We start from the raw sequence: 23966 nt of genomic DNA on the forward strand, positions 1-23966 counted from the left end.
CTAAAGGAGAGGATAACTTTAAAAAATATCGGCGAAAAAAGTGACCCCCCCCCCTTGTAGAAAAGTGCCTAGTTGAACGGGAAGATATTAATGTTTTTAGCCTATTTTTCGATATTTGTTGTATGAAAGGTCAAACTTTAAAACGATACTGATCTTGGTAAAATCCGTCGCCTCTATTGAAAATTTAAGGCAGACATGCAAACATACATACATACATACATGCATTTATATATTGGTAACTAAAAATTTTCGACCAAAACTGATGAAAAAGCTTGCCCTATCTCTGAATACCCTTTATGTAAAATTTCAAATATTTAGACCAGAAATTGTCTGAGTAATTTGGAAGAGACCGCAGAGGTCAATTTTTTTTTTTTAACTTTGACCCCTTAAAATTGTTTTGGGCTCAAATCAAATTATTAAGTTAGATCCATGTCCAAGGAACCTGTATCTAAAATTTCAAGTGCATAGACCCAAAATTGTCGGAGGAGTTCTCAAAGGTCAGATCGTTGAACTCTGACCCCTTAATCACCAAATTTCTGGCCAAAAACCGATCACATCGATTTTCCCAAATCTCAGTACCCTGTATATCGAATTTCGAGTCTGTAGACTAAAAATTGACAAAGTTATTGCGTAGGGAAATGTACACACAGACACACACACACGTTCACTTTTTATATATATAGATTACATTGGCCAACACTTTTTTTTTTTTTTTTTTTTTTTGGTGCCCAAGGTTTCTAAGCTGATTTAGACTAATTTGGTGGTGCTGATTTCGAAAATCATATTAATTTTTTTCTCATCAATTCAAGTTGTTGAGATATTTGCTATTTTATAACTTTTTTACCTTAAAATTAAGTGGTCTGCCTCCCTGTTTTGAACCCATTATCTCGATTTATGTCACTCTTAACTAAAAAGTTACTAATTTCCTCTTCTGGTTGGTCTTTACTTCCTTTTTTCAACCACTGGCGACACAGCACGCCTCTTTCTTCTTTATTCGCTCCCATCCCCGGCATCAACGGTATGTTTTACACATTTCTTCTTCTGGACAATGTGTTTGTTTAATTTGTCGGTAAATGTTACCTTACGCTACAAGAGAACACTGACTACTCTAATTTGTTTTTTTTTGTTTGTTTTTTTTTTTAGGGGTATTCGAGGTCGCTGACAACAAATCTGATAATCAAACCCGCCCCAGCACCACCACCACCGCCCCCTCTCCAATGTAAATTTTTGTGAAATGGTAAATGTTGACACGTTACTTACGGAAAAACAGTTAATTAAACTGCAAAAGCACCTGTTAATGAAATACCCCCTCCCCCCCCCCAAAAAAAAATAGAACGAAAAACATAAATATGTTTGGTGCTTATGTTTTTGCAAACTGCTTTTGAAAACTTTTTTGATCTATTAAAAAAACATTAAAAACTACATAAGACAAAAGAAAAAAATCAACCACATTTTTTTCTTTTTAACTTTCTGATTTGAAAGATTCCTATGCGACGTGATAAGACACTTCACTACGCTCATTCGTATGTGAACGTATCATGTAAGAAAAACACTACCAAAGGCAGTGAAATGGCACAAAATAGTCCCAAGGTCTAGGGGTTCATACCGTGAAAACAGTAAATTTGCGGCAGGTTTGATTATCAGATTCGTTGTCAGCGACTTCGAATACCCCTAAAAACAAATTAGAGTGGTCGGTGTTCTGTTGTAGCATAAGATAACATTTACCAATTTGTCGTGCAACGTGACATTCATTTTCCGTTTCTTTATGAACTTATTCAGTGTTTTGATTTCTTCAACTCCTTCATTTTCCTACCCTCATCTGTTGTTATTGTTTTACTTTCTCGTACCTGTCATTTTTCTCTTTCAGTTGTTACTTTTTTTCTTTAAATATACCTGTACTAGTTTTTTTTTTTTTTTTTTTTTTTTTTTTTTTTTTAGAATAGTTTATCTGACTGTGAAGCATAGGTGCATACGACGACAGTACATTAGGCGTGTTTCTAAATACATTCTAGCTTCATAATTACAATTGTATGTTATTATGATGTATGTTAATTGATTATGATATCACAAACCTTAAAGTAAAAGTCAAATTTGCTATCCAATGAGGTATGTAGTTGGTAAGAAGTGGACACTGAGTAGTAAATAGGCCTATCGATTGTGTCATGTTTTTGTTGATTTCTGGGTCAAAGCAAGGTTTATTCTCTTAATGTTAGGAATTCATTTATAAGTCATGCAGGAAATAATTAAGCTGCATTATTTTACTTTCGTTGGAGATTTCTTTTGAGCAATAATTAAGCATAGTAATTGTCTGTATTTTTGAGATTGAGATTGTCGGACTGATTTCCTCATCTTGGTTGTTATAGTCACAACGTTTCGGCCGTTTTGCCTCCGGCGTTCATCAGATGTTTTGTATCGAACTGGGGAACTGTTTGTTAGGAGTCTCGAACCCAACCCTTTATTATTATTACGGGGGTACCGTGTTCGGACTCCAGCTAGGCTCTGGGACATAGTTGCTGATTCTTTGTTTTGAATGTTACTTTTCACTGCCTTCATTCAGGATTGAACTCAGCACCTTTGGGTAACTGTAAACTTTGATACAACGTCTAGGACCACTCGGCCATATGTCCTAGTGCTGAAGATGGGGGGGGGTGTTAATCTTGGTCTCATCAAATCTTTTTTTGGGGGGAGGGGGGTACATATATTAAATCCATTGCTCCTTCGGCTTCTCATAAAATCGATTTTCTCTGTCGCTCGAAACACCTGAGGTTATTCTCTATCTCTATAAATCTATCAGACCATGTATTAAAGTTTTGTTGTCATATTTGAGCTGGTGAAACTCTTTCCTATTTGAAGGTTCTTGATAAATTGCAGAACCGTAATTTGATTAGCTCCATACTTTCTTCTTCTCTGAAACCTTGCTTTCACATATGTGATGTTGCTAGTCTCAGTCTTTTCTACAAATACTATTGTGGTACGCGTTCTTCAGAATTGTCTGATCTGCTCCCTGCCTCCTTTGTTCCAGCTCATTTGACTCATTCGTCTAGTGGTCTCAATGGATTTGCTGTTTTGATACCTCATTGCAATAGTTTCTTATTCTATTTGTTTCTTTCCAAGAACTGTAGATTTCTGAAACTCTTTTTCTGTTTTTCTTTCATCTATAGCTTTAGGCTTTTCATAAGACCAATAAGCATATCCCGTCTTTCGTTCTTGTTAGCTCTTTACATCAAGTGGCTTCATGTCTTGTCAGGAGTGATTTCCATTAAAAAAATAAATTAATGCTTCTACCTGCTCCTGGCCAACAAAACAAGAATAATTTACCCTTGTCGGTTGAATAGTTTAAGTTTCTCGATTTGAAAAGATACATTTGTTGAAGAGGGAACGTTAATCAGTCGAACTGCTGTGAAAATAATCAAGATTAATTTAAATGATTTCAGATTTAAATTGTTACACTATATACATTCAATTAAAAGATTAAAATGTTTGCATTAAAAACATTTTGGCGTTGAGGGCATGCGTTGCATGAAGAGAAATGATATGATGGATGTTATTACATCTTCGATCTGGTTCCATGTGTTTTGGGTTTAACTTCAGTCCTAGCACTCTGACGTGGTTAGTTTGCTTTGCTCTGGCTTTTTCAAATGGCAGGGGAGTCTACCCTTGAAATAGCGCCACCCAATTGTCTCCCGTCAAATGTCGGACCTCAGAGGGTGAAGGCTTCCATATTATATTGAGTTGAGTATAGGCAAAAGAAAAAAACAAATACCTGTCCTCATTAGATCTTCCGTGCATACGGTTATCGAATCGAGAATGGCAGAGGTTTCGTAGCAGAAAGATTCAACAATACGAGAAAAATGCAAAGAAACACACAAAAATCCAGATAGTTGAATTTTATCCTCTTTTGAAGTCCGTTTTTTTTATTTTTTCAAAGAACAATTAACAACTGAATGATACTGTAATAAAATCTTATAACTAACAGAAACAACAATACTCCATACATGGGCGAATGGTGGCCTTATAGAGGTACTGAATACTTTCAGGCATAAGTAGCTTTCTAGCACGGTAGAGAGAGCCCACCTTTGCAGCAGCCTTGGCAATGCTCTCAATGTATCTGTTCCAGCTCATGTTCCCTGTGAACATTAGTCTGAGGAGTTTAAAGGAAGTACTTTCGGGTAATGTGTTTTTGGCGATAGAGAAGGTTTTCTGTAATTATTGAAAGAAACAAGCTTAGTCTTGGCAGCATTGAATGTGACCTTCCATTTTTATCCCCATTCCACTACAGATTGAAGATCTTCCTCTAGTGTTTCTGCTATTTCCTTAGATATGTGTTCATTTGTTTTCCCCTCGTGCCTTTTATAGAGTGTGGTGTCATCAGCAAATATACCCATCTCAGAGACAATTTTATCAGGGAGGTCATTTATAAATATTAGGAATAATAAAGGTTCAAGGATAGACCCCTGAGGTACTCCCATATTTATATCATATTGTTTAGATGTACAACTGTCGAGGACAACCTGGATTTTTCTCTTACTTAAGAAGGATTTAATTACATTATGTATTCTTCCAGTGATAACATATGATCTAGTTTTCCTTAGAAGACCATCATGCCATACCCTGTCAAAAGCCTTAGATATATCGAGGGCTACCGCTCTACCCTCCCCTGTTTTGTCCAGTGAATGGTATATACGTTCAGAGATTACAGTTAGGATATCTTCTGTGGAACGGGCTTGCCTAAATCCATACTGATTGTCGGTCAGGAGTTTAGCAGCTGTAAGGTTATGGACTAGAGCTTGATTAATTAAGGACTCAAATATTTTGGCGAAAAGCGGGAGAAGGCTAATGGGACGATAATTTGATGGGTCAGTTCTTTCGCCAAAATTCTTGAAAACTGGTACCACAGAAGCAGTTTTCTAGCAGTCAGGAAAGCAAGATTCGTTGAGGCACTTGTTAAATAATAGGAATAATAATGGTCCAAGGATAGATCTTTGAGGTACTCCCACATTTATATCATATTGTTTAGATGTACGACCGTTGAGGACAACCTGGATTTTTCTCTTACTTAAGAAGGATTTAATTATGTTTTAGTTATGTTTTAAACTCCAAACAAACCAAAAAAAAAATGGAACAAAAAAAAAAAAATGGGACAAGAAAATGGAATAAAAAAAACGGAACAAAACTAATCTGTTAATTAATATTACTCAAATGCTATTCTTAATTATTTCAAGCGATAGTACTAGAATTGCAACAGCTCTGGAAAATTGAAGATATAGAGTAATATAGCTGGTTGTTTTTTTTTTTTGTTTTACAGCATATCAACCCTTTTCAGGTTATTTAATGCCAAATCCAATGATTTTGAAGAAAAATTTAATAGAGTATATTTGTTTTTGTTTTTAAGTCGGTTTCTATTTAACCCATAGTTGGGACCCTAACAGGTACTACCACTTCAGTGGACCTGGGAGCAATGGCAATTAAAGGGTGGCTCCACACTCCCCAAAGCCTGCAAGCTGGGGCCTTCACCATCAGATATAGTTTAAGGTCATATCCAGGACCGAGTAATATAGAGGGAAGGGGGGGGTGTAAAATACGCTTAAATATGATATTTTAATTTGTCCGGATTTTGTTATATATTATCATTAGTCATGATTTCAAAAGTAAAAGAAAAACGGTATTTAGGTGCCATCAGCTCGAATCGAAACTGAAAACAAAACTATAGCACTCAAAGCTGGTGACGTTACCAGTGTACCAACGTGACACGCATATGAACTGATTAAAAATGAAATTATGATTGTACAAAATGTTTAACAATGTTTTTCATTTTTGACCTCTTAAAAACAATTTTAACCGGCTAAAGACCCATAAAAGAACAGCCTGTAAAAAATCCCATTATTTGAGGCTCTGCAACTTTTAATTTCGGAATAGATAGAGTTTGAAAATATGGAGACAGACAGACAGACATATAGGGGTTTATATATTAGATTTAGCAAATAAAAGCAAACCGTCGAGTTAGAAGGAAATTGAAATGATAAAAGTTATAATACTTACTTTGAGGCAGAGGAGGTAATTTCAGTGCTGGTCCGGGTCGGTTATGCTGCAGTCAGTAGGAATTAAAAGCAGCACACAAAAGCAGTTATCCAGTGCATATGACACGTCGGAGTAGCAAGAGAGAATAAAACATTCTCTGCTTTGTGTGTAGTGCGCGAAAATGCAACCCTGGAGATCTTGTTGGCAGAACCCGGTTCTTGAGTTACAAGTTTTTGATTCAAAACCTTTCAACACTGATGAGTGATGAAGGCCGTCCCCATTACTACAAGATCTCACAGGTGCATTTAAAGTTACTTTGACTGTTCAGATTGAACACTGCCTCCCACAAAAAAGCGTCAGTATTTAGTTTAATATAAGGATAGAGACAGAAATGTTTAACTCATATTTAATTCATAACATTAGAACAATGCCGATAGCCATTAGTTGCGTGCTCTCGTGTAATGAATGAATGCGTGAATCTAGGATTGACATGAAATTCTTAAAGATAAACTAACATGACCGAAAAATGGGCTGAAATGACAAATAAATAAAAAGTAAATGACTTTAATGAACTTAAGGATGAATTGAATGACCTTAAGAATGACTTGAATGCTTAAAAAATCACTGGAATCCTTCAAAAACAACTTGAATGATCTGGAGAATGACTTGAATGGCTTGAATTAGTAGGACCCTCCCAACCGCGTCTAGTTGATAAACTGCCTGTTCCACCTCGCTTCTGTGGGTCAGTCTCTAAGTGGGGATGCCCCGTAGATGGAGTGAATGGAGAAAAGAAAATTTAGTTAGGGGTTAGTTTGTATTTTTTTTTTCTCTCCAAGATGGGTGAAATTTAGAGGAGGGGGTGAAAACAAAAATTGCAAGAAGGAAGGGGTGGGGATCTTGGAGGCTTCCTAATCGGGGAGAGATGGAACACACACTCAGCTGAGAGGCTACTTGTTTAATTTTACTTTACGGAACTGCGCGTTCCACACCTAGGTGGGGAACACATATTCAAATTTGGCTCCTCTTCATACACACAGACTTGCTACATGTATCCATCTTCTGTCAAATGTTGTGCGATGCAGCCTTCTTCTATCACATCTGATCTTCACCCGTAGTTGGTGTTTAAAGAAAGCGATCAGATCCTGATCAGAAAAAGACAACACCCCCCCCCCCGGCAACTTTGCAGACGCGACGTCCAAATCACCATTCTCGCCACGGCCAGGATCGTAACGTAGACCATTTGCCTTTCCCGGTCCCACGGCCGCCTCACGTTGTCTATGACATTGGATACTGTAATTGGGCGAGAATGCTCAAGATCGATGCGAGCCGTCACCTCGCTGACATACGACCAGTACCGGTGGAGTTTGCGGCAATCGAAGAAAGTGTGATCAGTCGTTTCTACGACCGTTGTCCCACAACGGGGACAATAAGGCGACTCCAAAAACCCAGAACTGCATTGTATGTTGTTGAGTGGAAGTGCATTTCGGGCCAATCGCCAGGTCAGAGAGAACTCCGAATTGTTCAGATGACTCGAACCTGGCGCCCAACTCCATGCGGAGCGGATCTCACTCTGCTGCCAACCCAAACGCGCACATACTTTGATCTTTGCCAAAAGGCCAAGAAAAGCTTAAAAAGCTAAGAACAGCATCTATTAACAACAGACCTTTGATCTTAACCAAAAAGGCCAAGCACAAAAGTATTACGGACCAACGGAGTGACTTATAGAGTCGCTTGCATGCGACTAAAAATAGAGGAGGAAACCTTATGGACGCAAACGTTGATTAACTCACATTCAGTATAATTTTAAAGGTTTTCATCAAAAGCATTGAGGATAGAAATGTTGGCATATTAGAGAAGCAGGTAGGGAATTCCAAAGTCTGGCTGTTTGAAGAAAAACTATTAGAGTAGAAAGATTTCTGGTATTTAGAGACTACAACAGTGAAGGGGTGAAATTTTGTTGTTAAGCGGGTTCATCGGATATATGTACATCAAAGGGGGCACAAGTGCAACAAGTTCATCAGAACACATTCCATTAAAATATTTGTTAAACAGGCACAGAGATGCAACATAGTGGTGATGGGACAGGGGCTGGAACTTAGTTGACAAAGTGGGGCCGATTAGATTGAAAACTCTTTTTTGGGACCCTATCCAAGAGGGAGAGACGAGTGGCAGATGCATCAGCTCATATGTGGCAACAATACTCCATGCATGGCGAATGGTGGCTTTGTAGATGTATGGGATACTCTTAGGTGTAAGTAGTCTTCTAGCACGATAGAGGGAACCTACCTTCCTTGCAGCAGTCTTTGCAATGTCCTCAATGTATTTCTTCCAGTTCATATTGCCTGCAACTGTTAGGCCGAAGAGTTTGAAGGAAGAATTCTCAGGTAGGGTGTTATTTATCATGGTTATCAATGGTTGGAGAGGCGTCTTGCAATTGTTAAAGGAGAGCGGCTTAGTCTTACTAGCATTAAATGTTACCATCCATTTGCGGCCCCATTCCACTATGGTCTGGAGGTCATTTTTTTTTTTTTTTTTTTTTTTTTTTTTTTTTGTACATAGGAGTCATCACTTATCAAGGCCCAAGGGCCACTCGAGGATAAGGGCTAAAGAGTGTGCAGTAGTCAATGGGATAATATCATAGGACTGGTTAATCGTTGGAATTTGGTAAATTGGATTACTTCAGGGGGAACATCAAGAATTTGTTTACATTGGACCCGAAAACGACTCCATTGCAATCAGCCGGAAAGCAGGCAAACGGAAGACAACTCCAACGGTGTGCAGCTCCAAGAAATGATTCTGCCATTGTCTTTGATTTATGTACATCTGTTCTTCCCTCATGCATGTTCGTAGTGCATTGTATTATCAGCAAATATACCCATCTCAGACTAAATATTATCATGGAGGTCGTTTATGAATATCGGGAATAGTAGTGGTCCAAGGATCGACTCTCGAGGCACTCCCGCATTAATGTTATGCTGTTTGGATGTAGATCCATACATGACAACCTGGATGGTCCTATTGTCTAAGAAAGATTTAAATGATATTTAGCATTCGTCCAGTTATACGGTACGATTTAATTTTTATTAGCAGCCCTTGATGCCAGACTTTGTCAAAGGCCTTGTATATATCAAGGGCTACAGCCCTGGCTTTGCCTACCTTATCCAATGCATGGTATATGCGTTTAAATATGATTTCATATTACAGAATGTTAAACATTTTTCATTTCCGATTGAAAAATGTTTAACATTTTTAGCAGTTATTCATTGCAAAGCTGCATAAATGTATCATAATAAACTATCCAGAAGTATCGTATTATTTTACCAATAAAATTATGTAACAAATAAAAAAAAAAAATTTACTATTCAGTACTAAAGTGAAATGTCATCGAAAATATAATTTCCATCCAAGTTTTGCAATCTCACACTGGAAAAATAGTTGAATGAAATAAAGTCTCGGTAAGAAAAATAGGAGTTATTCCCCTTGTTTCATTCATTTTTTTTTTTTTTTTTTTTTTTTATCTGAATGAAAATGTTTGCACTTTTCCAGGTGTTCATTGTAGAGTTATATAAATGTATTATACTGTCAAGAAGTATCGTATTATATTTCCAATAACATTGTGTAACGATAACAAATTAACAATTCAGCATTTTCGATTCAAATTTTGCAATCTCACACTGTAAAATGAATGTAGAAAAGTCTCACAGTAAGAGAGCAACGTTGGAGAACCAATAAAATTGCTTAATATAAACATTTTGTATTTTACGAGTATTATCACAGGATTCTTAATGGAGAAAATTCCATGCAATATACAAGGTACGAATCAAAGAAATTTTGATACTTGTACAGTTTAATCAAGATATTAAAAAAATGAAAATATCGAAGAAAAAATAAAGTTATATTGTACATATCCGTTTTGGACTGAAGATTTCCGAAGTAGTTTGTTTTTTGTTTTTTATAGCGGAAAAACACGTTTTTATGAGAGTGCAACGAAGGTAGCCATTTTGGAATTTTTTTAATATGCCATGGGGAGATAACTCAATTTAAAGCACCGACACTCCCTCCCCATCTTTAATACTAGCTTTTCTTCCTAAAAATCGAAACATAATTTTTTTTTTTTTTTTTGGAGAACTTCATTCCATAACGGATATGTACAACATAACCTTTTTTCGATATTTTCATTTTTTAATGTCTTTATTAAACTGTACAAGTACCAAAATGTTTTGGGTTTTTTTAAGACAAAAACATGGAAAGAATCTAAAAAGTTTAGTTTTTTTTTTTTTTTTTTAGAAAACATAAATCGCCAGATGCAATAAATAGAAAAGATAAAATGGTTATTCTTTTCCAAGATTTGTTTTCATAACAAAAAAAAAAAACATCATATAAAATTTCATATTTATTTACAGGAAAATATACAGGTACAAAAATAAACATAATTTTGAATGAATCAGTGGCTAGAGATATCTAGCAAAGAACAATTACAATCAAATGCATAAGAATAGATTACTTAATTTCCGTGATGTATGAATTTAAGATAACGATGAATCCGTGAAGGTGAAAAAGATGTTCGTTTAATCTGAAAATCAAAATAATTGCTGTTTAATTTTTGGTACAGTCGTCGAAAATATTATCATGCAGACAACAAAATCTTAATACGAATGAATATAATTTTCTTTGGTTATGAAATTCAAGATGGCTGCTTTCAAGCAGGTTTTTTGTGCACATACAGAAACGTATTATAAATCTGTAAAGATGATATTTCTTTTCGCTGTAATCAAACACTGGGAAATTCAACACAAGTTCAGAATCGTAGGTACTGATCCAGAACCTGACCTGAGGCCGTGTTAGCATCTTCTAGCAGTTTATGGTAAGCAATCAAAAGAAGAAACTGGTGCAAATGCTGACAGACGATAAATTTTAAATGTTAAGAAAAGTATATTGAAAAAAAAAAAAAAAATTTTCAACAAATGTTTAAAAGAAGTTTTTGTTTAACAACTACGAATGAAAATTAAAAATGTTTTCTTTTTTTTTTTTTCATGGAAAGAATTTAAGCTTTTTTTTTTTTTTTTTACAAGAAAAGTTTCAATAAAAATAAGTATTTTTTTTGTAACAACAAAAACAATTTTTTTTTTTTCATGGAAATAACTATGATGAAAAAGATTTTTTCTTTCAAGAATATCAAATAAGTGATTTTTTTTTTCTTGTTAACAAAAACATTGTTTGCTGTTTGGCAATCATGTCAGCTTTTTCTAGTTTTTTTTTTTTTTTTTTTTTTTTTTAAACTTTGGAATCATTACTTTATATATTATGGGTACAATATAATAATCAATATAGAATTGGCTTTATAAAATCTGCATTAATTAAAATATGTTTAAACTTATTTTACAACAGGCAACGTTGGGCAGCCTGCTAGTGAAATAGAATTTTAGTGATGGGACGATTAATCAGAATCGGGACCCTGAAATATCAAAACTTTGGGGGGTATCAGAATCAGATTTGGAAAAATTTTAGCCTTATTTTCGATTCCAAAACAAGTCTTTTTTTTTTCTTGACAATGAAACAATTAAGCAAATTTATTAAATGTTCATTTACAACATAAGACTAAGGGCCACGGAATGGGTTATAAAACTCACTCTCAAATTTAACATTGTATTTCAAAGTTTAATTTATTTCTTTTATTGGTCCATTACTGTAAACATCCTTTTTGTAAACAATGTAGATTTTTGTTTTTAAAAAAGTTTTATTTACAAAACGTTTTGTTTTGTAAATAATGATTTCAAACGCATTTATTTTACATTGACAGAAATAGTTTAGTTTTGGCAACAATAAAAGCTCAACATAAAAATATACTAAACTTATTTTTTTTGTATTCTATTATATTTATAAAATGGCTGTGTGAAGAAAAAACAGTACGTGTACCGCTAAATCAAGAAAATTAAAAATAAAAAAAAATGAAAATATAAAAAGAAAACAAAAAAAAAACAAAGGGTTATATTGTACGTATCTGTTTTGGACTGAAGATCTCTGAAAAAACAATTTCACTTAATTTGATTTAGTAGTTTTTTCGGGGGTTTTTTAGAGTAAAAAAAACAATTTTTATGACAGCGCGTTTGAGGTAGCCATCTTTGAATTTTTTGGACATGCCACGGGGAGATAACTCAGTTTAAAGCGTGACACTCCCTCTCCATCTTTAATACTATCTTTTCCTAAAAATCGAACCTTTGGCTTGGTATCATAACAAATTGTTTTTTCACTGTAAAAAAAAATAAAATAAAATAAACTACTCGATGAAATTAAGCGAAATTTTTTTTTTTTTTTTTTTTTTTTGAGAACTTCATTCCATAACGGATATGTACAATATAACCTTTTTTTTATTTTTTTATTTTTACGATATTTTCATTTTTTTAATGTCTTGATTAAATTGTACAAGTACCGAAAACACATCTGAAAAAATATTTTTCTATGGACAGCTATCCATTTAATTTGCATATTTATTAGGTGGACAGGAAAGTTATTGCGGAATTTTTAATTTTGATTTCAAATAACCTACTTTCAAATAAGTTTTCGTTATAATACCTTTACCTTATATATATCATTTTAACGAGCTTTTTTCGTCCTATCTAATTGATTAAATTACAATCGTTTTAAAACAATTATGCCTTTTTTTCAGAACGTTGAATACAATATGGAAAAAAAGCAAATTCACACAATTTTCTTATTTCAATACAAGCTAGGCTGAAAAGCTGCTGAAACAGCTCGCAATATCTATGAAGTGTTTGGCCCAGGAACCACTACTGAATGCACAGCACAATGGTGGTTTAAGAAATTTTGTGGCGGCGACAAGAGTATTATTTAGTAGTAATATTTTTTGTCTACGGACAACAATCAATTAAATTTCCATATTTAATATTAACAATAAAAATGAACCAAGCATCTCGACAACTTTTTGTGTGAGAAATGCTTCAAAAACCTAAGCGATATCAAAAACGCCTTCAGTAACTGATCTTGAGCACGTAGTACAATGGGGTAAGGAGTGGCTGGTTACTTTTAATGCATCTAAAACCAAGCTTCTCTCTTTACATCAACATTCTGATCCACATCTGGCATCAATTGAAATGAATGGCTCTCGTCTTCAGGAGGCCTCAAGTTTTGACAAGCTTCTTGGCTTGACCATTACTCCTGATCTTAAATGGAACACGTACATCAAATCTGTTGCCAAGGCCGCTGGAAAAACGGTGGGATCTTTCTATCGATCCGGGAGATATCTCACTGCTGATGCTATTCTCTATCTATATAAGAGCCAGGTACGTCCAAGGATGGAATACTGTTGCCACATCTGGGCAGGAGCTGCTAGAAAGAACTTGGCCTGCTTTGATAGAGTTCAAAATAGACTTCGTAGCCTCATAGGAGATGTCCTTTTCTCTTCCTTGCAACCTCTATCTCACAGAAGAGATGTTGCGAGTTTGTCTCTGATGTATCGTTATTTTCATGGAAAGTGTTCGACTGAGCTTCAATCTATGGTCCCCCCTCGCCAAACTTTCACAAGAAACACTCGTCTAGCTGTAAACACTATCAATAATTCCCCCCACTCTTTATCTGTGCCTAAACCTAAACGTAGATTCCATGAACAAAGCTTCTTTCTTAGAACTGCACGCCTGTGGAATTGTCTTCCGTTTTCCTGCTTTCCGACTGACTACAATATGGTTGTCTTCAAGTCTAACGTAAATAAGTTCTTGATGAGCCGTTCCATATAAGTTATCAAATTTACCAAACTTCCATTACTATCGATTACTATATTGTCCTTTTGACTACTCTACACTCTTTAACCCTTATCCTTGAGTGGCCTCTTGGCCTTGATAATGTGGTGATGCCTATGTAAAAAAAAAAAAAAAAAAAAAAGTAACTTAATCGCCACCAGAACGCAAGATTTTTACATTACTGGCATAAATACAGTTGTTTTGCGTTAGATCTTTTGCAGATTAATGCAGTTCCATGATCCATATAACAAAGTTGTATTTATTTTTAAATTAATAGAAAAAAGGTTTATAATATGAATATCAACACACACACACACACACACACACACAAATAAAAAAAAAACGAGTTTATAGGAGTATAAGAAGTTTCCTAAGTTCAAAAAATGTATTTGCAGAAATAGTTTAAATTTTCAGATTATTCGAACTATTATACTCATCTTAATTATTTTGCTTATAATATGTTTTGACCGACGTAATCTCCGACCTTTGATTGCACCTTTTCGAATTTGTGAACCTTTTAATCGACCGATCAAAACAAATACGAACTGGACTTAATTATAAAGACCAAGGGAGATAACTTTTACTGCAAATAACATGAGTTCTTTCCCGTGAGTTATCAGTTTATCTATATATGAATATGATAGAGTCTGGGTCAGTGTCTGTGTCACGCTTATATCTGGGTCGTTTAATTGTTATGTACTACCATTTCTTGTCATAAATAATTTTATCAAGAATTCTTCATAAGTTTTGGTTTCAGTTTCGATTATAACTGATGGCACTCCAATAATCCATTTTTTTTTATAAATAATTTTATCAAGAATTCTCCATAAGTTTTGGTTTCGGTTTCGATTATGGCTGAAGGAACTCAAGTTATATATACATATTAGTGATGGGACGATTCCAATATTTTTCCCGATTCCGATACAATTACCGATTCTGTGCTAAATTATGGATTCCGATTCTTTATAAATCTCCAATTATTTAACTATAAGATTGTTAATTTCCCTCGATTTTTGTAAAAACACACATTTCAAATATGCAGATATTTTCCTCAACGTCAAATTACACTTGTAGATGCTGATCTATCGATTTTAGCTTTATTGATATTTGAAAATCAAAAGTTGATTCTGATGGTCTTTATTTTGTATCAATAAATTTTTGTTTGAGCCGAGATATGTTCGGCTGAATTTAAAAGTTAAAAACCGCAAGAACTTTCTTTCAACCTGATAATATTAACAATAAAAATGAACCAAGACACATACCAAATCCAACTCTACATTATAGAATAAAAATAATTTTGCAAAACAAAACTTACCAAAATTTTTGACAATGATGAGATGACGTAAGAGGGTGACTGCTCCCCATCATCAAGCTGGTTTCAAATCAACAGCTACTAAGGTGAAGAGGTTTCGTTCTTCAATTAAATCGAGTTTGTAATTAAGACTGTTAAGCCCATCCACTTCATAATTGGATTCCTTTAAAATTTTAAATCTGCAACAGAAGATAATGGTAATACAGAAGAAAAGTCGACAGTAAGTCCGCAGCAAACAGTATTAGATAAATTTATTTTATTTAAAAAAAAAAAAAAATCAATAAATATTTCATAAAGTAATATATTGTTTTGATAAAACTAAAAACAAATTCAAAACAATGAAACAATATTTTATTTATTATTTTATGCAAAAAAAAAAAAATAATAATAATTAAGTATAATACAAATTGTTTTATCGGAACCCATTTGCTGCACACTTCAAAATGTTTGAGATAACCCGGATGGTGGAAGTCTTTAATATGTCGAGAATTTCATTTCTTTTTCAAAAAAAAATTAAAAAAAAAAACAAACCAAAGAATATTGTAAAAAAAAAAAAGAAAAAAAATTTTTTTCCTCTTTGCTAGAAACACTATTCATGAAATGTGGGAACTAAAGAATAAAATAAGGAAAGCAAGAGTTTAGAGGCTGCGAATGTCTACTTTCTATTCTCCATAAATTCAGTGCCATGTAATGTTACAATAGGTTATTTTTTTAGATACTTACTGACCTTAGTCTTGTAAAGACCAAAGCTGTAGGTAGAAGGAAAACAGTGAGCAGGGAGAGAGTTCCATAACCTTACAATCCTTTGAAAGAATCTACTGGAATAGGAAGCTGTGTTACAATGAAGTTTTAAAACAGCAAATTAATGGAGACCATTAGATCAACGAGTCAAACGGAAGTAGGGAATAGATCAGACAATTCTGAAGAACACATATCATTATAATATTTGTAGAAAAGACAGATGTTGGAGATTGAGCCAAGGTAATGCCAATAAAATCGAAAGTGTGCACACATGCACATTCCAAATAGACTTTGATCTACATTCTTGTGTCCCATAAAAATGACCAGAATTATAATTATCACCGAAAACAAAGGTCGGGATATTAGAATTGCACAACGCAAAATAAAAAAGGAACAATTAAATATTTTTTAATATTTACATTTCAGGGGGAATTTTTATTCTAGACACCCACCCCACCCCCCGTAAAAAAAAATCAACAGAGATTAGACCATTGTTGTAATGATCTAGTCCCTGTTGATTTTGCAGTGGGTGTTAAGTTCTGTGCAGTTCTAGGAGGTTCACCCTCCCAGCCCTCGTCTTCTTTCTTTGAGAAAGGGGCTAGTTTATGGCTAATCGCCTGAGGTGCCTTCACTGGAGAATGCTGATGGGACTTCCTAGGCATTTTTTGCAGGTCAGATTGCCCCTCCTCTGGGATGCTGAATTCTCAAACCCTGGTGTCTAAGTTTTTGTGTGTGAACTAAATCTATACATTCATAATTTTTTTTGCACATTGATAAATTATTTACATTTTACGAATGCCGGTTGAAGTATATACAAGACACTTAGCAAAAACAACCAGAGAGAGGAAGACAGAAGACTGACAGTCATCCAGCATGATTGACATTTTTCTTCCATAATCTGTCACGCACGTGCGCACACACACACATTCTTACAGCTAAACACAGTTATGTTCTGTCTTTCTTGCCGATGGTCATCATTGTCTAATAAATAAATTTTTATGTTGACAAGATTTTCAGAACACCGACAAAAAAGAATTGTGAGGTGCATGTATAATTTCACAAACATTTGAAAAGTGCAAGCTAGAAAATTATAGATACATTCAATAATGCAACGCAGAGACTAGCAACATCACATCTATGTAAGACAGAGGTTGCAAAGAAAACAAATTTAACAAGCTGTGCATGTGTGGTCCCCCTCTGATGCTGCATGCGAGATGACGCCACAAAAAATAGTGAAGAAATGATGAATGCGAGAAGTGTGAAGGGCCAACGTTGCCTTCACATTTTCGCCAAGTTTCAGAAAAATCTAATGGATGCGGCAAAAGTTATGGGGTAAAAAGTGTCATTTTTTGCATTTGTGACCCCTTTTTAGTTCCTGGGAATGCCGAATCCCAGTGTAAATGGACAAACGGTGCAGTTTTATGCTTTAAGACATGTATATTTGAATTCAGCACCATGGAAAACCACTATATAGACATACATATCAAGTTTTTGAGTAATATGAAAAAAAAAGCTCCAAAAAGGCATTTTTTTTTTTTTAGCCCTAAAAGTACCAGAGGGATGTGAACCAGAATTTTGCCAGTGTCACCCATACTGAATTTATATTAAGAATAATGGCCTCCACATTTTGGCCAAGTTTCAGAAAAATTTAATGGATGGATCAAACGCTATGGAGCAAATTCCAGTGTAAATGGATAATGATGCAGTTTCAAGCCTTAACACATGTATATTTGAGTTGACCACTGTGAAAAACCACTATATAGTCAAACATATCAAGTTTTTGTTGAGAAATATGAAAAAAAAAGCCACAAAAAGGGGCGTTTTTAGCACTGAATGTCCCCGGGGACGTGAACCATAATTTTGCCAGGGTCACCCATGCAAGATTTATATTAAGAACAATGGGCTCCACATTTTGGCCAAGTTTCAGGAAAATCTAATGGATAGATCAAAAGTGTAATATTTGGCCATTTTGGGGTATTTTTGACCTCTTGAGCCCTTGGGGAAGCAACGGGAATTTTTGCAAAAAAATTTTTTTTTTTTTTTACTGTGGACATTTTTCTTTTATTGTGAACAAATACAATTTATGGAAAAATTTCAGGAAAAACTAATGGATGGTTATCTGGCACTCATCCGGATTAATGGACGTATGGACACCACTGAAAACATAGATCCCTCTCCGATAAATCAGGGGACCAATATTTCCAAAAGTAGTTTGAGTATTTTCAAGATAAAAAATATAATTTTTTAAAACTTACCGACTTGGGTTTGGATATTGTTTGACGTGTTTAATCATAGTATAACGAGAAATTTCCTCTGAATATCGAAAAATCGACATCATTTTTTTATTTACCCTAAAATGAAATTAAAAACAAAAAACAACCATGAATTTTTTTTTTTACTCTTTTTAACCTTAAAAAAGGCATATTGTCACTTTAGGACATAAAGGGATGCTATTTAGGATCGTGTCTAATAAGGGACTATGGGGAGTTGAGCAGCAATATATTTCTCACATTACAATTAAACTTCAGTAGGTTAGTACAGTCAGGGAAGCAGGAAATAGGGAGGGAATTCCAAAGTCTAACAGTCTTAGGGAAGAAACTATTAGAGTAGAAGGTTTTTCTGCATATAGGGACTTCAACAGTGAAGGGGTAGAATTTTGCTGCTTGTCAAGTCAATCTGGCGTATGTAAATCGAGGAGGCACAAATGCTATGTAGCAATACACACAGACGACAAAACGCTTTGGATAATCACAGATTTCAAGGGTGTTCTGCTAAAATCGTCATATTTTAAAAAAACCAAACCACTTCAAGACCTCAAAATACCACCGTTTTATTTGGAAGTAAATATACTTTCAAATGGATTAATAAATAATAATGTACTTTATATATTTTTAGAGTTTTAAGAAAATAAAATAATAAAAATGTGAACCTCATAAAACAGCATTTTGGGTAATGTTTTGTAAAGAACCCCCCAATTTATAAACGCCCGTACCGCATTCGTATGAAGAATTTTGGGTACTTGTACAGTTTAATCAAGACATTAAAAAAATGAAAATATCAAATAAAAAGTTTATATTGTACGTATCAGTTATGAAATGAAGTTCTCCGGAAAAAAATTTCACTTAATTTCATCAAGTAGTTTTTTTTTTACAACAAAAAAAAAAACAATTTGTTATGATACCGAGCAAAAGGTTCAATTTTTAGGAAGAATAGCTAGTATTAAAGATGGGGAGGGAGTGTCGGCGCTTTAAACGGAGTTATCTCCTTGTGGCGTGTTCTAAAACTCCAAACAAAAATTTAAAAAATTCAAAAATGTCTACCTTCAACGATCTGTCATATAAACGTGTTTTTCCGCTGTAAAAAGAAACTACTCTATCAAATTAAGTGAAATTTTTTTTTCAGAGATCTTCAGGTCAAAACGGATACGTACAATATAACCTTTTTTTCGATATTTTCATTTTTTAATGTCTTCATTAAACTGCACAAGTACCGAATTTTGAAATGAAACTTTGGAACCAATCAGAAGAGGTACTAATTTTAATAGTTTTGGGTGTCTGAAATATTTTTGACCATTTATTTTATTTTATTTTTTTTTGTGTTAAAAATAACATTTCAACATGATGAGTATCAAACATTAAAAAAAAAATTTTCTTCGGACACCCACTAGTAAATAAATCAATCTTTTTACTATAGTTATCAATTGAAAGAATAATTATACATTGTGCAAGACCACGGTAATAGATATCAATTTAAAAGGACCTGCCCGACAAAAACAACAAAAAACGTTTCTATTTATCGAGTTTTCAATAATGGATTTAGTATTAGCAGCAGCAGTAGTATTGGCGATAGCACAGTTGTAAAAAATGCACGTTCTTCAATTTTTAAGAACGAATTAAGAAAATATGAGTATGAAAAACGTTCTTACATGTTTAATTAGATCTTTTTCATTATCAGAATAACACTAATTTACACCTAATCGGTTTTCAGACTATGTTATAACAACAATCTCAACAAGTCCGGCATTACTGCTACTAGTCTCTCGCTCCTAGACAAGGTTAAAAAAAGAGTTGCCAATCTGATAGGCCCTGAATTAATCTAAGCTTCAGCCTCTGTCCCATCGACGAAACGTTGCATCCCTCTGCCTGTTCTACAAGTATTTTAATGGTGAATGCTCTGGCGAACTGCAGACACTTGTGCCTCCACGACGTAGACACCCTCGACAAACCCGACAGGCAGCTAAATCCCACCCCCACACAGTAGAGATCCCTAGATGTAAAAGATCTTTCTACTCCAGTAGTTTCTTCCCCAGAACCGCTAGACTCTGGAATTCCATTCCAGGTTCCTGGTTCCCTAACTGTACTGACATGCAGAAGTTCAAGTGCAACGTGAACCGACATCTTGCTGCCCAAATCCCAACATAGTGCCCCAGTAGTTGCTGCCCCTGATAGTAGCCCCCTACACCAAAGTGGCAATGCGCCTTGTTTGGGGTGAAAATGTAATAAAAAATAACAAAATTATGAACATGTTGCAATTTCTCACATTTCTGGTCAAATTAAAAAAAATATTCATATGATTAAAAGGACAGGAAAATATGTAGTAAAATCTGAATCAATATTCTTGGAATTTTATAAGCAGTTAGAAAACGCATTCAACTTCAATTTTTTTTTTTCTTTATATTATTTTTACTTATCTGACTTAATAGTATTAAGCAAAAAAACAAACCAACAAATTGAGGGAATTTTCTTCAAAATTTCGTAATTTAAAATTGTGAAGCAGCTTTTTTTTAAATTAAAACTTTAAACTAAACTTTAACTAAAATTAAATATAACATTCACTGACTGATTTACTTGTCGAACACACACACAATATACATATATATACATACATATATATATATATATATATATATATATATATATATATATATATATATATATAAGTTTGTAAGGTATTTATTTGAAATGGAAACAGCATTTTACAGTTAGGACAACAAAACAAAAACGGAGTAAAAAAAAATATGTGGCAAATAAATGTTACCAAAGGCAAGGTAAAATTACTCTTCTGGATAAGCTATTTTTGGTTTGTATTACAATCCAGAGAGACACAAAAAAGTTGTTAAAAACAAATATATAACAATAACAAATAAATGTTATCAAAAGCAAGATAAGTTACTTTTCTACCTAACTGGATAAGTTTGTAGTGTTTTTGCTGTAAAATGTCTATTCTGTTCGAAAAACAAGTAATATTGAGTGCTACTGAAGAACAAGAAAAAAATGGCTGTAGTTTCTCTTTACATCTTTGAAGTCTAAACAAAGATTTCAAACTAAAAAATAAAACAATCCATTTATTTGGTGGGTTTCTACCATCATTTTTTTTTTATTTCTTATTTTGAAGTGATTATCAAGACTTCAAAGATGTAAAGAGAAATTAGGTCCTGGATATGATCTTAAACTATATCCGATGGTGAGGCCCCAGCTTGCAGGCTTTGGGGAGTGTGGAACCACCCTTTAATTACCATTGCTCCACTCTGACCCAGAGTATGTTTTTTTTTTACCTGTTAAATAGATCGTCGTCTTCTCCGCCCCATCCAAAAAATTGATTGGAAAATCCATTCACGCTTTTAAATTGATCAGCTTGCATTGCAATGGCACCACCAAAAATATTCTTAAATGGCAATCTGAAAAAGAAAAAAAAACTTTGATTTGTTTCTTGGCAAACAAGAATGAAATAATATTGTTCTACTTATTTTCTCCTTGACTTACTGTACATTTCTTTACCGGCGTATCATGTGACCGGTAAGATTTTCTTAAATTCCCTTACAATAAACAGTAAATAAATAAAAATGTCCCCTACTGATCCTGAAATATATTTTAAATGTCGACAGACCTGTACGAGAGTGCCTACCCCCTAAAAATGCTTGTTTTACATTTTTTTTTAAAGGTTTTTTTCCAATAATTATTATAGATTACAAACTTAATAATCATATTAGCAGAAAAAAAATTTGAAAAAAAAATTAATTTAATGACTTTTAAGAATGTTGGTTGGTTGTTTTACGGCATATCAACCCTTTTCAGGTTATTTAATGCCGAATCCAGTGATTTTAAAGAACAATTTTTTAATAGAGTATATTTGTTTTTTTTTCAAATCAGTTTCTATTTAACCCATAGTTGGAACCCAAACAGGTACTACCACTCCGGGTTAGAGTGGACCTGGGAGCAATGGCAATTAAGGGGTGGCTCCACACTCCCCAAAGCCCGCAAGCTGGGACCTCACCATCAGATATAGTTTAAGGTCATATCCAGGACCTTTTCAAGAAGGGGATTCATTTTCTCATTATAAGGTTCTAATCACGTGATATGTCGGTTGTTAACTAATCATTTTTATACGGTTTCTACTTTGTTATTTTTAATTAAAACAAAAAACAATTTCCTTTATTTCTATTTTTTTATCAGAGGTTTTACTTAAAGGTTTTTATTAAAAAGAAACAAAAATTCGGTGGATCTGAATGAGCGTACCCCCCCCTCCCCTCTAATTTAAAAAAAAATTAAAAAGTCATTACTTTGACATTTGAAAGGGGTGCTCACTTTTAACTTACAACGTTATAGTAAATCGATCCCCCATTTTGTAAACACGGAAGGGAATTATTATTGCCCTTTGTTTTTTTGGGTACTTGTGCACTTTTGCTACCATGCTGAAATAATAACGTTATTATTTCAAAAGCCATTCTTAACATGGAGAGGAGTGGATGTTCTGTAACTATTCTGTGCTTCCACCTAACAATTTAATAAAAAATAAAGATATTGTGAAACTTGAAAAAATAGCACGATATCAAAAGTGCATAAGCACCATTTTTTTTTCCTCATTTCCTTTTTTCCTATTTTGTAAACACGGAAGTAGAGTTTTTCGAGTGTGCTGAAAATGAATATCAGTTTTTGCAAAGTCAGTCATGCCTCGGAATCTCAACACACATCTTAAAGTCGTTATTTCGAAGACCTGTAATGCCGCAAGCACATTACAGGTTCGAGCCTGGTTACTGCAGCTACTTTTTTTTTTTTTTTGCACTCCCACAGGTACTTGCTGCTATTTTCATTTTTTTAGGGGTTTGGTTGCTCAATTGCCTTACTATAACACCTCTGGGCAACGCTAGGTAACCATGCTAGTTAATTCAAAATAGTTTAAAAACAATAAAAACAAAAAAAGAGCATGAAAATACGAACTGGTATTTAAAAACATCAACAGCCACGGACAAATGTCTGGGAGAGTCGACACAATTGTAAGGATTCTTGTCATTCTCTGGAATCAGATCAACGTCATGAAAGATGAAGCAAGTGAAATTATAAATCCGTTGTGCTTCAGTGAAACCAATATTCATGAGCATTCCTCGGTTGAATGGACCCGTCTTCAGCTGAACATAAAAATAATAAAAATGATACAAGAAAAAAATTTTTTAAAAGTAAAAAAAAAATGAAAGTTCATTCATTAATGATGTATTAAAAAAAATATTTTAAAATAATGTAATAATTTTTTTTAAATTCATTTTGTTTTCATTTAATCTAAAAAAAAAAATTAAATTAAAAAGTTCAAATTTCAGTATTTAAATATAAAATTTTAAAAATTGATTTAAAAAAAAATAATTGCGTTATTAATTCGCTGTCATTTCACCTAAACGTTGTTTTTTTTTTTTTTTTATTTTATTCTCGTTAGTTCACTGGAATAAGGTCTTCATATTTTATTATCTTAAATCTTGATATAATCTAAATTTGACAAATGAAAAATATCATACAAATGTTAGTTATCTCCCCTTTTATTGTATTCTATTAAATCTGATACTTGCTAGAGAATTACCTCCCCTTTAGTAAAAGCACTAACAAGACGCCATATTGCTTCATTAATTTATCTCAAGGGAAACGATAGTGCTGGATCTGAGATCTGCCTCATGAAAGCCGACTAATAAAAAAGTTCACCTTTTTTTTCTTGACCGCTGATAATTATGTGTTGATCTCATTTTGGCTCACAATCTCCCAATAGTTATTACAATATATCTCAGGTTCAATTATTCACACCTGCACCATGCAGGTACCACAAAAAATATTTCCTGAGTTCAATTGAATAGGAGGAAAGCCATTTTCTCAATCAAGATG

At 33.8% G+C, this 23966-nt stretch overlaps 1 protein-coding gene across 2 annotated transcripts in view; it reads right to left on the minus strand.

Annotated features, from left to right (window-relative positions):
• Positions 1-10398: 10398 nt before the first annotated feature.
• LOC145296928 (beta-1,4-N-acetylgalactosaminyltransferase bre-4-like) overlaps positions 10399-23966 on the minus strand; it is a 31382-nt gene continuing 17814 nt past the window's right edge. The window contains exons 4-8 of one of the 2 annotated variants that reach the window (XM_080143130.1): positions 23043-23230; positions 21380-21502; positions 18081-18176; positions 15088-15263; positions 10399-10591 (exon numbers count right to left, since the gene is read on the minus strand). In XM_080143130.1, coding sequence (XP_079999256.1) covers positions 15140-15263; positions 18081-18176; positions 21380-21502; positions 23043-23230 — 531 coding nt within the window. In that variant the 3' untranslated portion in view covers positions 10399-10591; positions 15088-15139. The remainder of the gene's footprint in view (positions 10592-15087; positions 15264-18080; positions 18177-21379; positions 21503-23042; positions 23231-23966) is intronic. The other variant, XM_080143131.1, reaches the window with a different exon arrangement.

The sequence above is a fragment of the Euprymna scolopes genome, chromosome 17, assembly GCF_053919585.1.
Source record: "Euprymna scolopes isolate OS-2025 chromosome 17, ASM5391958v1, whole genome shotgun sequence".
Classification (NCBI taxonomy): domain Eukaryota; kingdom Metazoa; phylum Mollusca; class Cephalopoda; order Sepiida; family Sepiolidae; genus Euprymna; species Euprymna scolopes.